Source organism: Ursus arctos, unplaced genomic scaffold, assembly GCF_023065955.2.
Source record: "Ursus arctos isolate Adak ecotype North America unplaced genomic scaffold, UrsArc2.0 scaffold_3, whole genome shotgun sequence".
NCBI classification, from domain to species: Eukaryota; Metazoa; Chordata; class Mammalia; order Carnivora; family Ursidae; genus Ursus; species Ursus arctos.
The window spans coordinates 9,217,607-9,233,884 of record NW_026622985.1 but is presented as its reverse complement, the minus strand read 5'-3'; the positions used below and the strand labels follow the sequence as shown (position 1 = coordinate 9,233,884).

The following is a 16,278-nucleotide window of genomic DNA, read 5'->3' as shown; positions in this document are numbered from 1 at the left end:
TTTATTTTTTTTAAAGATGTGTTTGTTTATTTGAGAGAGAGAGGAAGGGAGTAGGTGTGTGTGGGAGGAGGGGCAGAGGGAGAGAACCTCGAGCAGACTCTGCACGGAGTGCAGAGCCTGACGCGGGGCTTGATCTCATGACCTGAGCTGAAACCAAGAGTCAGACGCTTAACCAACTGAGCCACCCAGGAGCCCCATTCAAAGTTACTAAGGAAGCAGAGTCAGTGGTATCTGAGCCAAGCTGCTCCCTCTCTCCCCTCTCCCTGCTCACCAAACTAGAGAATCCACCCCACTGCTGGGGCCAAGACCACAGGGCCCCCAGGCACGTAGCATTTCCTATCCGATCATCCTGACACCTACGGCTGAGGCTAAGTCCCAGGCAAGTGTGACCGATGTGGGGCTCCCTTCCTCTGTTTAGCCCCCACTTGTGGGAGGGAGACTCTACCTTGGGCCTGGCATGCTGAGTATGCCGACCCAGTGGCCCCTCTCCCAGCTCAAGGCCATGGTTCCACTCCAGAAGAGGCTACTGTCCCCCCTCCACTGAATGCTCAGCTCTCAGACTGAGGGTGTCTCTCTCAAGCTTGCTTTGAGCCCAGGCTGAGATTTTGCCGGGCTATGAAGTGGATAGCTCCCAATCTCTTCCCATAGGAACCGACTTCCCTTGCAATAGAGCATGGGGAAGTTTCAACCCGAGGGCGCACTCGGGACAGTGGAGGCTGTGGTCAAAAGCATTTAGGAGGAGATTCAAAGGGCCAATGAAAGCACAGCCTAGACAGCAGGCCACGGTGACCGGGGGCAGACCCATGTACCTCCCAGAGGAAAAGCACCAGAGGCTGAACACTGCAGGGGAAAAGGAGCAGACTTCACCAAAATAATCTAGCCAGTCACCCAAGCAAACAAGCAAATTACAGTAAGAAGCCCCAGAGGGGGGCGCCTGGGTAGCGCAGTCGTTAAGTGTCTGCCTTCGGCTCAGGGCGTGATCCCGGCGTTCCGGGATCAAGTCCCACATTGGGCTCCTCCGCTTCTTCCTCTCCCATTCCCCCTGCTTGTGTTCCCTCTCTGCTGGCTGTCCCTGTCAAATAAATAAATAAAATCTTAAAAAAAAAAAGAAGCCCCAGAGGAGAGGGGGTGTTGGCTCTGAACCCAGAATTGTTACAGTATTTTATTAAAAATGCCCAATTTCCAACAAAATAACCAGGCACACAAAGAGAGGAAAGTATGACCCATATCCTGGCAAGAAAGCAGGCAACAGAAACTGCCTGTAAGAGTGACTAGATGACACATCTCGCAAAGACTTCAAGGTAGCCACTATAAATATGCTCCTTGTAAGGGAGAGCATGAGTGAAGAAGTAAAGAAAGGTGTAACGCTAGGTCACATGAAGTAGAGAACACCCATAAAGCACAGAAATGATGAGACTCACTTCAGGGGTGAACAGAAGATTTGAACTGGCAGGAGAATTGGTGAACTTGAAGATGGATCACAGATTACGCTAGCTGAAGAATAGAGAAAAAAGAAAAACGAACACAGCCTCCGAGAAACGTGGAACACATTAACTGCCCCAACATACACATAATGGGAATACCAGGAGGAGAGAGAGAACTTTCAAAGAAGACACGGCTGCAAACTTCCTAAGGTGAAAACAGAAGCCTCCCATTCATTCAGGAAGCTCAATGGACTCCAAGTAGGATATACGCAGACAGAGCTGCAGACATATACAAATGTTAAAAATCAAAGACAAAATCTTAAAAGCAGCAAAAATAATTAGGACTGATACATTAGTTTAGCAAGGTTGGAGGATTCAAGATCAGTATATAAAAATCAGTCCTAATAGCCAAAGCAATCTTGAGAAAGAACAAAACTTGGAGGTGTCACGCTCCCACATTTTAAACTATACAACAAAGCAAATATGAAAACAAAGTAATCAAAACAGTATGGTAGTGGCAGGAAACAGACACACAGATCAATGGAACTAAACAGAGAGTCCAGAAATAAACCCACATTTATGGGGTCAATGAATCTATGACAAAGAAGGCCAGACTATCTGATGGGGGAAAAGACAATCTCTTCAACAAATGGTGTTGGGAAAACTGGACAGCCACATGCAGAAGAATGAGACTGGACCATTTTCTTACACCATCCACAAAAATAAATTCAAAATGGACGAAAGACCTAAATATGAGACCTGAAGCCATAAACTCCCAGAGGAGAGCACAGGCAGTATTGGTCTCAGCAATATTTTTTTGGACCAGTCTCCTCAGGTAAGGGCAACAAAAGCTAAAATGAGATTGCATCAAGCTAAAAAGCTTGTGCACAGGTAGGAACCATCAACAAAACATAAAGGCAACAAAAGCCTACTGAATGGGAGAAGATACCTGTGAATCACTCAACCAAGTAAGGGGTTAATATCCAACATATATAAAGAACATATACAATAAAAGAAAAAACCCAACAACAAATGCCCTGATTAAAAAATGGGCAGAGGATTTGAATCGGCATTTCTCCAAAGAAGACATCCAGGTGGCCAACAGACACATGAAAAAATGCTCCACATCACTCGTCATCAGGGAAATACAATTCAAAACCTCAATGAGATACCACCTCACACCTGTCAGAATGGCTAGTATCAAAAAGAAAAATATGACAAATGTTGGCAAGGACGTGGAGAAATTGGAAAGCTTCTGCACTGTCGGTAGGAACATCAATTGGTGCAGCCACTCCATGGAAAACTACAAAACAAACTGTAAAAAATCTAAACCCCAAAATACACAAAATGGAAATGGCTTCAAAGAAGGGTTACCAGGGGGTGGGGGGAGGGTTGGGGGAGTGGTAAATAGATGAAGGGGATTAAGAGGCACAAACTTCCAGTTAGAAAAGAAGTAAGTCATGAGTATGTAATGTACAGCATAGAGAATATGGTCGATAATATTCTAATGCCTTTGGTGACAGATGGTAACTGGACTCATGGGGATCATTTCATAACGTACACACAGAGTCACCATGACGTACACCTGAAACTAATAGGATATCATACGTGAATTATACTTTGGGTAAAGATTCAATTGTATTTCTATAAATTTGTAGTAAACAATCCAAAATTTTTGAAGAAAGAAAATGCCATTCATAATGACACCAAAAAGAATAAAATCTTTAGGAATCAGTTTAGCAAAGGAAGTTCAAAATTTATACTCTGAAAATTACAAAACACTGTTGGGACTAAGGAATATCTAAATAAATGGGCAAACATCCCATGTTCATGGATCAGAAGAGCATGGTGGCTCAGAAACACCCCGAGTCAAGACTTCCTTGATATTCCTATCAGAATCCTGACTTCTTTGTAAGAATTGATAGTCTAGGGGCGCCTGGGTGGCACAGCAGTTAAGCGTCTGCCTTCGGCTCAGGGCGTGATCCCGGCGTTGTCGGATCAAGCCCCATGTCAGGCTCTTCCGCCATGAGCCTGCTTCTTCCTCTCCCGCTCCCCCTGCTTGTGTTTCCTCTCTCGCTGGCTGTCTCTATCTCTGTTGAATAAATAAATAAAATCTTAAAAAAAAAAAAAAAGAATTGATAGTCTACTTCTAACATTCATATGCAATTATGAGGGACCCAGAATAGCCAAAACAACCTTGAAAATGTAGAATCCACTAGGACTCATGCTTTTTAAACTTCCAGTGTAGTTAACGTTGTGTTGTATGTTTCAGGCATACAGTACAGTGAGTCAACACCTCCGGATCACTCAGTGCTCATCAACAGTGTACTTAGCCCTTCACCTACTTCCCCCATCCCCTGGGTCACCTCCCCTGGTACGCATTCGTTCTGTACAGTTAGAGGAATGTTTTTTGGTTTCTTTCGCTTTATTTTTCTTAAATTCCACATGAGTGAAATCCTACGGTGTCTTTCTTAATTCACTTGGCATAATACCCTCTCGCTTCATCCACATCATTGCAAATGGCAAGATTTTTTTTTATAGCTGAATAATATAATATTCCATTGTGTATGTATGTGTATATACCCCCTCCCCCCATTTTCTCTATCCATTCATCAGCCGATGGACACTTGGGCTGCTTCCATAACTTGGCTCTTGTAAATAATGCTGCTATAAACAGAGGCGCATGTATCCCTTTGAATTCGTGTTTTTGTCTTTTTTGGGTAATACCTAGTAGTGCTATTACTGGGCAGTTAAGGTAGTTCTATTTTTAACTTTTTGAGGACCTCCGTACTGTTTTCCACAGTGTCTGCACCAGTTTGCATTCCCACTGACAGCATAAGAGGCTTCCCCTTTCTCTACAACCTTGCCAACACCTGTTGTGTCCTGTGTTAATTTTAGCCATTCTGACAGGTGCGAGGTGGTGTCTCATTTTGTGGTTTTGATCTGCATTTCCCTGATGATGAGCGATGTTGAGCATCTTTTCATGTCTGTTCGTGTCTTCTGCCCATTTTTAAACTGGAAGGCTTTTTTGGTGTTAAGTTCTTTATATACTTTGGACGCTAATCCTTTATTGGATATGTCATTTGCAAATATCTCCTCCCATCCTGTAGGCTTTTAGTTTTGTTGGCTGTTCCCCTCGCTGTGCAGAAGCTTTTTATTTTGATGTAGTCTAGGACGCACCCTTTCTAACTTCAAAATGTCCTACAAAGCAACAATCAAGGGACAGTGTGCTACCGAGAGCCCAGAAATAAACCCAGACATCTGTGGCTGAGTTTCCACCAAGGTGCCAAGACCATACAATGAGAAAAGAACTGTCTTCTCAATAATGGTGTTGGGACAACAAAAGAAGTTCACACTAAGCACATACCAAATACAAAAATTAACTCAGAACAGATTAAGTTAACATAAGGAGAGAATTATAAAACGCTCCTTGGAAGCGGGTATATTTTCATGACCTAGATTCACCAAAGGATTTTCAGATATGAGCCCCTCTAAAGTACCAGCAAAAGAAAAAAGTTACAGTGGCCTTCATAGAAACTTAAATCTTTTGTTGCTTTAAGTTAAAGACACCATCAAGAAAGTGAAAATACAACCCACAAAATGGGAGTAAGCGTTTGCAAATCCTTTATCCAATAAGGGACTGGTTTCTAGAACATACTCTTACAAGTCAGACGACCTAATTAAAAAACAAGACAGAATTGGAATAGGTATTTCTCCAAAGATGACGCAAATGGACAGTAAGCACATGCGAAGATGAAGAGACCACTGGTCGTCGTGGAAACGTACAGCAAGAGCAGGGGCTCGCTGTGAGCCCACCAGACCGCTAGTATGAAGGGCTCCCCGGCACTAGCCACAGGGAAGATGCACCACATTCTGGAATCCTCGCCTCCTGTGAGGACACCACATGGCGGGGACAGAGGACCTAAGGGCTCCTCACTCTGTTGACAGGAACATAGGATGGCACAGTGACAGCTGTGCTCCTGGGCATTTATCCAAGAACTGGGGTTCCTGCCATCCTCGCAGGCGGGGCTGAGCCATCTAACCGCAGGGACAAGGAAGGACTGGCACAGGGAACACCCACACGAGCCCCCCCCCCCCCCGGGAGCTAGTGCAGACCCTACCTGACGGCCACGTAGATTCCACTATACAAAGCTCTTGAAACCAGAGTGGAAATGGAGAACAGGGGGACAGCCAGTGAGGGAAAAAGTGTGGGTGTAGAGGGCACAGGGGTCCTAATGCAGAGGTGCCAGTCCTGCCTGGGGACACCCATCCCTGTCAGTCTCCCGGTGTGACACCTGCCAGTGCTACGAGAGGTCACCACTGAGAAAACGGGGAGGACACAGATACCACCGTCTCTTCTCACAAATGCAAAGGAACCCAAGTGTCTCCTGTGGAGGCCGGTGGTCCCAAGCAGTGCACAGGAGGAGCTCACGTGCCCTCAGTGGGCCCCCAAGCCGGCTCTGCACCTGGCACTCAACCATGCCAGTCCTTCACTGTGGCGTGCCCTCCCTGCTCCGTCTTACCCAGGCCCCTGTGGCTGCCCCCTCCTACCTGGGGAGAGACAGCCACCGGCCTGTGCAAACCTCATGGCTCTCTGTCCGCCCCCATGTGAGCTGTGACGTTTCAGGAAGAGACCCCTCTGGAGCCATGAGATAAGGCTGGTCTGGGGACCCAGGGCGGAGGTGGCCCTTCTCCCCATCTCCCTCCGCCCCAGAGCTGCTGGGGGCAGACGGCAGCGGTCTCTCTCTCATCTGCTCCGCCAGCCAAGTCTCTGGCGAGGGACCGGGGAGGAGACAGACCTTTCTTCCCAGCGTCTGGTGGCGCTGCTGCGGGAAAGGAGGCTGGGGCACACAGGCACAGGACACCAGGACCCCTGGCCTGGCCAGCGGGGAGGGGTCACAAACCCTGCTGTGTCAGCCGAGCGCACTTTCTTCTGCTCCAGACCCAGTGCCTCCTGTTGGCTTGGCTCCCCGGCTCCCCCCACTCGCCTGAGACTAGCCTGAGACTACGGGCAGGAGAGAACCTCCCAGGATGACTGCACTCAGTACCCATGCCGCCGTGAGACCCCCAAGCCACATGTTCCAAATGCAACGGGCCTGCCCAGGAAGGTCCTGATGGCCCCAAGGTTGGAAGCGGAGGGCTGCATCCATGCCAACGCACTGAGTGCCGGCGGGTGGCTGTGTGCGCATGGTCAGGACGAGGGGCCCGGGGAGGCAGAAGCGGGGACAGGCTGGCCGTGTGGAAAGCAGGACAGATGGCAGAGATGGTGACAAAGGCCGGATGCCACCTGGTGTTGAAAACCGAAATCACAGGTTTATTGCCCACAGGAGGCAGGAGCTGCCGGCCAGTGGCCAGCACGCGCAAGGATGTGTGTCCGAGTGCCCCCCACGAACGCGGTCCACCGCTCGGGACGGGTCACTTGGCCAGCTCCTCTGCCACTGCTTTTCGCATCTTGTCCTTCAGGTAGGCGCCTTTCTGCCATTCGGACTTGAGCTCCAGCCACTCGTAGTACGGGACCTGCAGGGAGGGTGCGGGGACCCTGGCTCTGCCTGCTGTTCTGTACCTGCACCCCTGGCCTCCCAAGTGCACAGAGCTGCAGGGCTGTGGCCGCGGAAGACGCCCGCTTCCCTCAGTGCTCAGAGCTCCTGGGGCCCTGATCTCTGGGCCACAGACCTGACAGGCTGCGCTGTGGCACCTGAGAACAACTTTTTAATTTTTAAAGACTGTTAAAACACAGAGAACCGCTCAAGATGTAAATGTGACAAAACCGTCATGTGGTCTGGAAGGCCACTTCTGTGTCCTCCGGCCTATACGGGCCACTTCACTCTCCGGGGCCAGCATGCAGACCTGGTCTACAAGGCCTTGAGCGGATCCCAGAACCTGGGGCCTTGGGGAAAATACCACCTTCCAAGCTTCCCTTTCTCCTGCATGAAGGGGGGAACCCCGGCGTGGCCGGCCTCCTGAGCTGGGGCCCGACGGTACTCACGTCCACCACCAGGAAGCCAGCTGCCTGCACGTGGCGCCGGGCCAGCGCAAAGCGCCCCAGCAGCTCTCGGCTCCGGCTGTTGTAGTTGGGGTACTCCCAGCGCAGGAAGGCCACCCTGGCGAGGAAGGGAGACAGAGCTGGAGTGCAGTGCGCTCCCGGGGCCCTCGGAGTGGGGAGGGAGCCCTGGAGAAGCTGTGTGGCTGCCTACCTCTTGGCCCCAGGGGGCAGCGGCTGGCTCCCGGAGGGTGGGGCGAGGTGAGGGGCCACAAAGTCCCTCAGAGGCAGGAACTGGCTGTCGGAGTCCAGCAGCACCTCGGCGTCTAGGGAGGGGCATGGGTGCATGTGTTGGGGACCGTCCCCGGGGCCGCAGGGCCGTCACCGCAGGGGGCAGAATGTGAAGCAGCCCCATGGCCGCCAGCAGGGGGGAATGCGGGGAGGGCCTCACCCAGGATCCAGCCGTACTGCGTGGGCACCATGAAGCTGCCCCTGCTCCCCAGCAGCCCCTTCAGCGCGTCCTGCAGCTCCTTCTCCAAGGGGGTCACCTTCCTCTGCAGGACTGAGAGTCTGGGGACCAGGGCTGAGGCCGGCAGACGGGGGCCCGCGTACTCCGGGTGCTCCAGTTGGGTGGTAGCGTTGATGTGGAGCAGCTTCTGGAAGGTGCTCTGGTCCTTTGGGGACGTGCTCTCTAAGGGGTGAGAAGAGCAGGTGAGCTGAGGGCTGGCACTGGGGCGGAGGGCCAGGTGGGGGACAGTGGCACCCCACCCCCTCGCTGCCCCCTGAACTATATGCGTCATCAGGATAAGAAGATCTGTAAGCCCCCCGAGGGGAAGGGACGAGGAGCAGCGAATGCCAGGTGACTCGGGGGACCACCTCTCCCCTCCCGATGGAGGCACACAGAACCAGGCAGGCACCCTGCGGCGGCCGTGGGAGAGGGGGTGCGGCCCTGGGCTCAGCATCACTCAGGGGAGGAGGAGACAGCCCACTGCTCACCTAGGAACTGGGTATGCAGTTCAGGGCGCAGCACGGCCCGCAGCTCCGCCTCCTGCACCTGCTGCAGCACGCACAGGGCCCACACCACGTCCACCTGCAGGGCTGGGGGCAGGCCCTCCAGCTCTGAGCCCAGCTTCTCGTGAACCTGGGCAAGGACAGGGCGGGCGGAGGAAGGGGGGCTTCCCTCAGCGGCCGCCAACATCCCCGGGCCAGCAGTGCTCAGGGCTCCCGAATGACTTGGCCACACTGAGGCCCAAAGCAGCTACGAGGGCAATCCTGCTGACGCTCTTTGGTCAGGCTTGGGACAGCCCTCATAGAGAGTACCAGAAACTCGCCTTGGCAGCCAGGGCCAACATGGACAGCACGACCTTCAGCTGGACCTTCCCATGGCCCCTCCCAGCAGCAAGGGTCCATGGCACGAAATCATGTCTCCCGTAACACGGTGAGCAAGCCCCAGGCCAGGGACGTGTTTCTGGCCTCGAGCCGCAGCTGACCCGCGGTGTCCCATGGAGGCCCAGGGTCAAAGCCAGTGCACACGCGGGACGTCTCACCCCTGAATGGATGCACTCTGCACGGTGGCCTGCACACCACGCAGCCCCGCCAGCAGGTCAGTGTCAGCGGGGTGTTCACAAAGCACCAGGAACGGAGACCAGGGGTCCTCCAGCCCTGACTGTGTGGCGAGGGGGATTTCACATCTTTTGTCCCCAATGTGTGCCATGTGGCTCTAGCCGGCTCCCCTTGCACCCCCACGGCCCTCAAGCAGAAGTCCAGCCCAGAGCTGCTCCCCAGGGGCCCAGCAGCACCCGGCACAGAGAGGGACGAGGATGGGGGAGCAGGGATGCACAGACTGTACCAGGCTGAAGAACTGGTCCTCTCGTTCCGGACGGAAGTTCAGATGCGCCAAGGCCAGAAGCACGTTGCACAGGTGCGGCACCGTGATGGTCTGGGCTCTGTCCAGGATGTGCTGGGCCGGCAACGTGAGGCAGAGGACAGCGTGAGACAGACCCGTGCCTCCCGCCAGGCCCATGAGCCCAGCCACCCGGGGCCACCCAGACCTTCCCCGCCAGCAGCTGCCATCCCCCAGAGGCGGGGAGCCCTGGAAGCCGCCCTGCACGGCCTTGAGCCGCTGCGCAAACATAAGCATCTTGCCTCGCTACTGTTTTGGGAGCTGTGAGCAGATTCTGGGCCTCACTGTCTGTACCACTCCCTGTGACAGCGACCCAAGGACAGAAACCACTCCAAAGACGAGCGAGAGGAAAAGGGCACACCGTCCTCACCCACGCCGCCTGCACCACCAAGAGAGATCGCTCCTCCCCGAATGACCCGAGAAGGAACCCCCTATCAGCATCAGGCAGCACGTCTGGCCAGCTGTGGCTCCCTGATGGAAGGGGCAGGGAACCCACTCCTTGAGGGTGTCGGGCCCATAGGGCCGTCCCAGCCCAGGCCGCAGGGCTCTGCCTGGCTCACCTGGACGAAGGCCTCAAACAGGGGCCCATTGAGCCACTTGAGGAGGGCGAAGGACTTGGCACAGCGGGCCACCTCGCTGGAGGTCAGGCTGGGTGTGAGGGGCAGCAGGTCGGCAGCCAGGCGCTGGAACACCTGGGTCTGCTGGAAGCCAAGTTTGCCTTCGGGACAGAAAGAGCCGGTGAGGGTCGGCAGGCTGTCCTGGGAGCCTCCCAGCCACCCCAGCCTGGCTTCGAGGTCTGGGGGCGAGGTGTCCGTGACCAAATTTATCCCTGACGCCCAGCACGGGGGATCAGGGCCCATGGGTCACAGTGTTTCTGTGGCAGCCTTTCGGGCCAGTGCCGGCCACAGAGTGGGCAGGCACCGAATTTGACACAGCTGCGGCCAGAGTGCCGTTTCTCCCCACTGCTCCCGGTGGGAAGGGCTCACCGAAGGCATATGCCAGGTCCAAGAGGACGCTTTTCATCAGGGGTAAGGGCTTCTGGACCAGGTGGTAAGAGATGGCTCGCAGCAAGGGCACTGACCGCCGGTTCTGAGCAGCCAGCGTCACCAGCACCTTCCGCAGCTCATCGGCGCCGAACTGTTCCACCAGCTCCAGGCACTGTCAATCACAGCCGGCAGGGGTCAACTGGACAGCCGAGGCCAGGGCTCCCGTGCAGTGCTGTGCGGCCCCTGTGGGACAGCGACTGGACCTGAGCTCACTAACCCCAGGCCCTACCTGGGTGGCGCCTGCCTCAGCTCCCAGCCGGGGAACCCTCCCAGGCCCGGGGCGCCCTGTCTGCAGCCAAACTTATCCCCAGGCCCCACGCAGGGGGACCCGGGGCCCATGAGCTGCAGGGCTTGCTGTGGCAGCCATCTGGGCCAGCGCCCGCTATGATGGGAACGGGGGCTGAATTTGACTTGACTGCAGGGCAGGGGTAGTGGGGGTGGCATGACATCACCGGGAAGTGCGAGTCTGGAGCCGGGCCACCGGCCGGCGCAGGTTACACGCACAAAGTGGTTCTGGAGAAGACGAGGCATGGTTCAGGCTCTGTGCGGCCCGCCAGCCTCATCAGCGTGGCCACAGAGTGTGCCCGCGGCTGCCCGGGACTCCTACCCCAGTACCTTGTCCTCCAGGCGGTTCATCAGTGGCTCCGAGAGGAGCCCCGTCCTTGCCATCAAAGCCACCACCGTGCGGCCATCCTCGATTTCCGCCCAGCGCCGCTCCAGGTGCACAAGCAGCTCAGCCAGCAGCTCCTGGGAGCCCCGCTCCTGCATGTAGGTGGCGCTGGTCTCTGCCAGGAAGGCCAGGTGCCGGTACCTGAGCCTGCGCATGCGCCAGCGGATCTCCTGCTCCACCGACTGCAACTCCTTGCAGGCCGTGGGGAGCGCCAGTGCATAGAGGCTCCGGAGCAGCCTCACGAGGGGCCCGTGCCATACCGTGGCTATCTGTGGGGAGGACACAGGGAAGTCACACCTGAGACCCCGCCCATCCTGTGCCAGGGGTCTGGGCCCAGCACGACTCCCCACCCACTGCTGTAAGGCAGGCGCCTCCAGTAGCCCGCCCCGCTCCACCAGCGGTCCGGATCACCTGCAAACAAGAGCTCTGCGTGAGAAGGGAAACTCCCCTTGGGTTTCCCCAGTGCAAATTCCACAGAGGTGGCCGGTTACAGAGACCTGGCCACGGATCTGCGCGGTGGGCACCCCCGACGAGTGCCCCTCTCGCACTCGCAGACCCAACCCCAAGCAAGCCATGGAGTCCAGAAGTCAGGGGAAAGCCCGCAGGACTGACTCAGGGTCAAGTTCTGTCAACCCGCTGGTTCCTTTGCTGGCAGTGACAGTTAAGGACTGGTAGCTGTCACGGACACGCTGACTTTTTTTCTGCAAACAGGTGCTCCACCGAGACTGAGAAGCCCCGAACTCTACGCCCCCTTTCTCCAGTGGAGCAGTCCTACAGCTCCCAAGAACGTAGCATTTCTCAGGAACACTGATGAGAGCAAAGCCGACACCCCCCAGGGCTCGTCCAGGGGCCGGCGCCCTGCTGCCCCACCCTCCCACCCAGCCCCTGCTCCCCAAGGCAAGAGGTTGTGTGAAGCAGCCCTGGGATATGTGGGCAAGGGGAGGCCTGGCCACCCCTACGCCCCGAGGAGTCAGGGACGAGGGGCTGGCTGTTCACCTGCTGCCACTGTTGCCGTGTCCGCCCCCACACCGTGAGGCTTCACAGCGCACTCCACATGCAGTGTCCCCAAAGCCCTGTGCCGGCCACGCCAGCACCTCCCTCCTCCTCAGGGGCTGTTTCTGACAAAGGCAACCCCGCTGTTCCCAGCGGGATGTGTTTCGAGGCCTCAGAGATGCACAGCGGCCCCTCCAGCCCAGCCCACACCCTGGCAGACGCAGTACATGGCCCACGGCAGAGCCAGGGTCCAGGCACTCAGGTGGGGCTCTGTCGGGAGCACTGAGCCTCTAACTCTGCCCCTTCTGGTGGAGCCGCTCCCCTCATCTGTGAAGTGGGACCGCACAGAGGGAGCTGAGCGCAAACAGGGGAGCCAGTGAAGGGCTGGGGAGGCCAACAAGTGCAGAATTCGAGTCCGTATCAGGAAACCCGGTGCCTGTGTCCGGGCATCTCCTGGACGGCAGGGGGACTTTTAAAAGGAAGCTTCGTCACTGTCTACATTATACTTTGTTCTTGGTTTGTTCTGGCTCATAAATTTGTTACAACATTCGTTTTCATCTCCTAGAACGTGCTTCAATTGTCTGGGTGTGTACCAAACAATAAATAACAATCAGGATCACGATCTCAGAATAAGGGGCTTGTTAAAGGATTACAAGCAACAGCATCAGAGAGATGCGACCTTCTGTCCTGACCCCAGCACACGCACACGTTTCACTATGACAAAGTTCTGTGACACGATACTGCCCTACCACGCGAGCATTCCAGCATTTTCTCCATTAGCCTATCTCGTTAAAAACAGCCAGCCACACCCACTGCTTTCGTGGCCTGCCATCTGGAAAGCCCACCCTTGAACTGTGACTCTCCTCCAGCACCTTTGACAACTGGACACAGCTCCGGTGCTCGGTGACAGCAGCACGGCTTCCTCCCCCCAGCACGGAGCGGCAGAGGGCATGGGGGCTGACCAGGCCAGAGCCAACAGCTGGCATTCTGCTTCCCCCCCACCCCCATGCCACACAGACAGGTCCCCCGTCTCCTCTGTGCTCACGGGTCAGGATCTGACCGGCTGGATGCTCGCCGCACTCAGCCCAGCTGCCTCTCCTCCAGCTTTAGGGGCGCGCCCGCTGTAAGTCAGACACTGGAGGGGAGCTACACCAAGTTAGGACTGCCTGGGGGGAAAAAGCACCCGGGAAATGGGTGAACCAGCCTGCTTCCTGTGCATCCATTTTCCACGTCCCATTTGCTGCTTGGAAGCGAAAAACAGCAATATTCACCTAACAGGGCTGTGTAGAAGATTAATGAGAAAACAGACTCTACAAAATGAAAAACCACAGGATGTGGAGAGCTAAGCAGGCAGCAGGATTCCTGCCTATAGAAAGTGACTGGCTGCTCTGGACTCCAGTGCCACTGTTTTGTGCTCGTGGAGCCCTCAGAGAACATCCTAGAAACCCACCTGGCTGTTGGTAAACTGAAGAAGCCGCTGAAAGCGGGCATCCTGCAGGAGCGAGGCCCTGTCCTGTGGCTTGTCAGAGACCAGGCGAGAAAGCTGGATGAGCATAAGGGCCGCGTGGTTCTCGTGCAGGCAGTGACCACCACCAACCAGCTCCAGGAGCTCCTCCGGCTGGGTGGCCTTCTCAATAAGCTGGTCCACCTCTTGCTGCTCCTGCCTGGTGGTGAACACTTGTTCCTTCTCTAAGAGCCCCGACAAGGAACCTGGGGAATGAGAACTCGGCGAGGTAGCTGAGGAAGTCAGAGTCCTGGGGGTGACCCGGGCAAGTCTCAGTCGGCCGACCGGAGCCACGGCAGGGCTCACAAGGGTGGCCTTCCTCAGGAGGCATGTGCATCGCTTCACCAGGCGAGCCGCCATGACAACTTGGGGGTTAGGCAAGTAAGACTGCTAGCAAGCGGTTCCACAGCCCTGAAGAGACAAAGGAGAGAAAGGGGTGATGCGGGCAGAGCTCCCGACTCCCAGACACCAGAGCAGGACAGATGAAACCACCGCCACTCTCTCCACACCAGTCGGAACTTCTCCTTTCTGCCCGTCCCCTCACAGGCCAGTGCTTTCTGAAGCAAATACCTCATGGACTTTTCGTTTCTGCGTAGAACGTGACCAAATACCCAAACTCAGGACAATTACAGTGTGGGCTGTGGCGTGTCAGTCCTGGCTGTGCTTGGAATCACCTAGCTCAACAATCCAGACCCCCAGGCCCAGCCGGAGGCCTCCATGGGGGCCTCCGACGGCATCTGCTCTTTTACTTCAAAAGCGCCCAGAATTAAGAATCGCTGACTTGGGGTCGCGTGGGTGGCTCAGTCAGTTGGGCCTCTGCCTTTGGCTCGGGTGGTGATCCCGGGATCGAGCCCACATCGGGCTTCCTGCTCACTGAGGAGCCTGCTTCTCCCTCTGCCTGCCACTCCCCCTGCTTGTGCTCTCTCTCTGTGTCAAATGGATAAATAAAATCTTAAAAAAAAAAAAGAAAAGAAAAGAAAAAAAGAATCGCTGACTTGCAGAGACTCTGGACAAGACTGCTCCCAGATCGTGTAATCCCCATTCCACAGTTTCACACTAGGGCCGGCCAGGAACGACCTTCCTGCAGCACACTCCCGCCTCTCACAGGCCCACACCTTCAGGAGACCCCGGCAGGTCCTGCGGTTCTCCCCTCTTGCCCCCAACATCACAGGACCCAGGAAATCGCCCTTCATCCCTCCACGCCCAGGCGAGACGTTACCTCCTCCAAGGATCCGTCACACATCCCGCTGCTGGGGCCTCTAACCGCTCGGACCGTCTCGCACAGCAGGGCGATCCAATGGCCGGCGCACGGCAAGTGCCCGGGCCTCCCCTCCTGCCAAAGCAGAGAGAGCTTTCGACCTTCGATTTCCTGGAACTTGGCATACAGCCTGCAGGCCTCACTGGCTCCTCAGCGCATCGCAGCTCTATACGTTCGATCTGATCACCGAAAAGCGGAGGCTCCGGAGGGACACGGGCCCAAAGGCAACATCCCCCATCCACGGCGCCCCGGCAGCGGGAACACCGGGGTCGCTCCCCACGGAAAAGAGCCCTGAGGCCTAAGGAAGGAGCTGAGGTCCGGAGGCCCCACTGCGGTTAGGCGAACACCAGCCCCAAAGGTCGGCCCTCGGGGGCAGGCAGAACACCTGCACCCACGCCCGCGGGCCACCACGCGGAATGGCGGCGGAGGAGCGCGTGCGCACGGGCAGGCCGGTCCCCCCTCCAGCCCCGGGACCCCGACCCCCCGCATTCCCGCGCGCCCTCCAGCCCTCAGGACCCACGCCCAGAATCATCCTCCCCGCTCGCACCAGACCTACGCAGCAGCGGAGAGCGTTCCCGCTGACCTCCATGTGCCCCCGCACCGTCCTCGGCTCACGCCGCGCGGCGCCCTCGGTACGTCACTCGGGGCGCCGCCGGAAGCGGGCCTCGTCGCGGTCCGCCCGATCGGAAGTCCCGCCCGCAATCCTTTCCGGCCGGGTGCCATCTTTGCTGAGGACACACAGCCGGAAGTCACGCTGGCTGCCCCTTTCTGGCCGGGTGCCATCTTTGCTGAGGGCAGACTAGGCGATGGGAAGTAACGGAGAGACGGGTGTTAGGCAGCTCAGGAAAGGTGGGAGGGGAGAAGAGTGCGGCGCCCAGGACCGGGGGGCTGAAAGCCGGGCATCTTGCAGCCCGCTCCGGGTCCCCGTGCGGAGCGGCTGCCATGTAGACGGTGCCCGGCCGAGGTCGCGCAGAAATGCAGGCGGTGTGCCAGCGTCCTGCCGGGGTTTCTGTTTTCTTTGCAAATGTGGAATTTATGTGCAATCTCTGGCTTGTAGGTGTGGACGTGTAATTTTGGAAGGACTGAAGTGTTGGGAAGAGGAGCTCCAAGCATCTGAGGTCTGTGCGTGGCTACTGCCCCTTCCCGCCGCGCTCTCCCCGCTCTGTGCAGTTCGCCCCGTTCCCGCCGGCGCGTGGGCTGGGGGTACCCCTTTCCCCGAGGCCTTCGGCGGGGTCCCCCCCTTCCCAGGGGCCGTCGGCGGGGTCCCCCTTGCGGAGTCCTGTCGCTGCTCCTGCGGCCGCGCGTTTCCCGGAGTGCGCCCTGGCTCGCTCTAGAGAGCCGATGGGGCGGAGGCAAATTCGGACCTTGTGGGTCTGAAGGGACTTCCTCCCACTTGCTGGCTCGTCGGGCCGGCTGGCTGTGGTTAGAAGCCTTTTCCTGCTTTTGAAGGCTCACTGCACGACCCTCGGGCCTCTTAGCTCCTCACGTTTCTGGGGAGTC

General features: G+C 56.6%; 1 protein-coding gene and 2 non-coding genes across 8 annotated transcripts; all 3 read right to left on the bottom strand.

Moving 5' to 3' along the window:
- Positions 1 to 6,712: 6,712 nt before the first annotated feature.
- On the bottom strand, positions 6,713 to 15,467 carry TBRG4 (transforming growth factor beta regulator 4). Of its 6 annotated transcripts, none has more exons than XM_026502083.4 (12): positions 15,326 to 15,467; positions 14,740 to 14,853; positions 13,467 to 13,931; positions 10,969 to 11,292; positions 10,294 to 10,465; positions 9,868 to 10,025; positions 9,254 to 9,364; positions 8,401 to 8,545; positions 7,856 to 8,095; positions 7,619 to 7,730; positions 7,411 to 7,525; positions 6,713 to 6,941 (listed from the first exon to the last, which is right to left on the bottom strand). In XM_026502083.4, the coding sequence occupies exons 3-12, from the start codon at positions 13,878 to 13,880 to the stop codon at positions 6,840 to 6,842; spliced, it is 1,893 nt and encodes a 630-aa protein (XP_026357868.1). In that variant the 5' UTR covers positions 13,881 to 13,931; positions 14,740 to 14,853; positions 15,326 to 15,467; the 3' UTR covers positions 6,713 to 6,839. The 6 variants fall into 6 exon arrangements, with proteins under 6 accessions (XP_026357868.1, XP_026357860.1, XP_026357875.1 ...); XM_026502075.4 differs by having other exon boundaries at positions 15,335 to 15,454; XM_026502090.4 differs by having other exon boundaries at positions 15,331 to 15,440.
- Positions 10,113 to 10,247, bottom strand: LOC113267228 (small nucleolar RNA SNORA5). The gene has a single exon (XR_003320644.1). It is a non-coding gene; the product is annotated as a small nucleolar RNA SNORA5 (small nucleolar RNA).
- On the bottom strand, positions 10,637 to 10,773 carry LOC113267233 (small nucleolar RNA SNORA5). The gene has a single exon (XR_003320645.2). It is a non-coding gene; the product is annotated as a small nucleolar RNA SNORA5 (small nucleolar RNA).
- Positions 15,468 to 16,278: the final 811 nt, after the last annotated feature.

Excerpts from the sequence above, each read along its gene's own strand:
- TBRG4 (XM_057304247.1), bottom strand. The coding sequence starts at position 13,880 with ATGGCGGCTCGCCTGGTGAAGCGATGCACATGCCTCCTGAGGAAGGCC. Across the intron at positions 10,026-10,293 it reads GGACCTGGCATATGCCTTCG|GCAAACTTGGCTTCCAGCAG; the intron begins GTGAGCCCTTCC and ends TCTGTCCCGAAG. Across the intron at positions 7,731-7,855 it reads GCAGTACGGCTGGATCCTGG|ACGCCGAGGTGCTGCTGGAC; the intron begins GTGAGGCCCTCC and ends GCCCCTCCCTAG.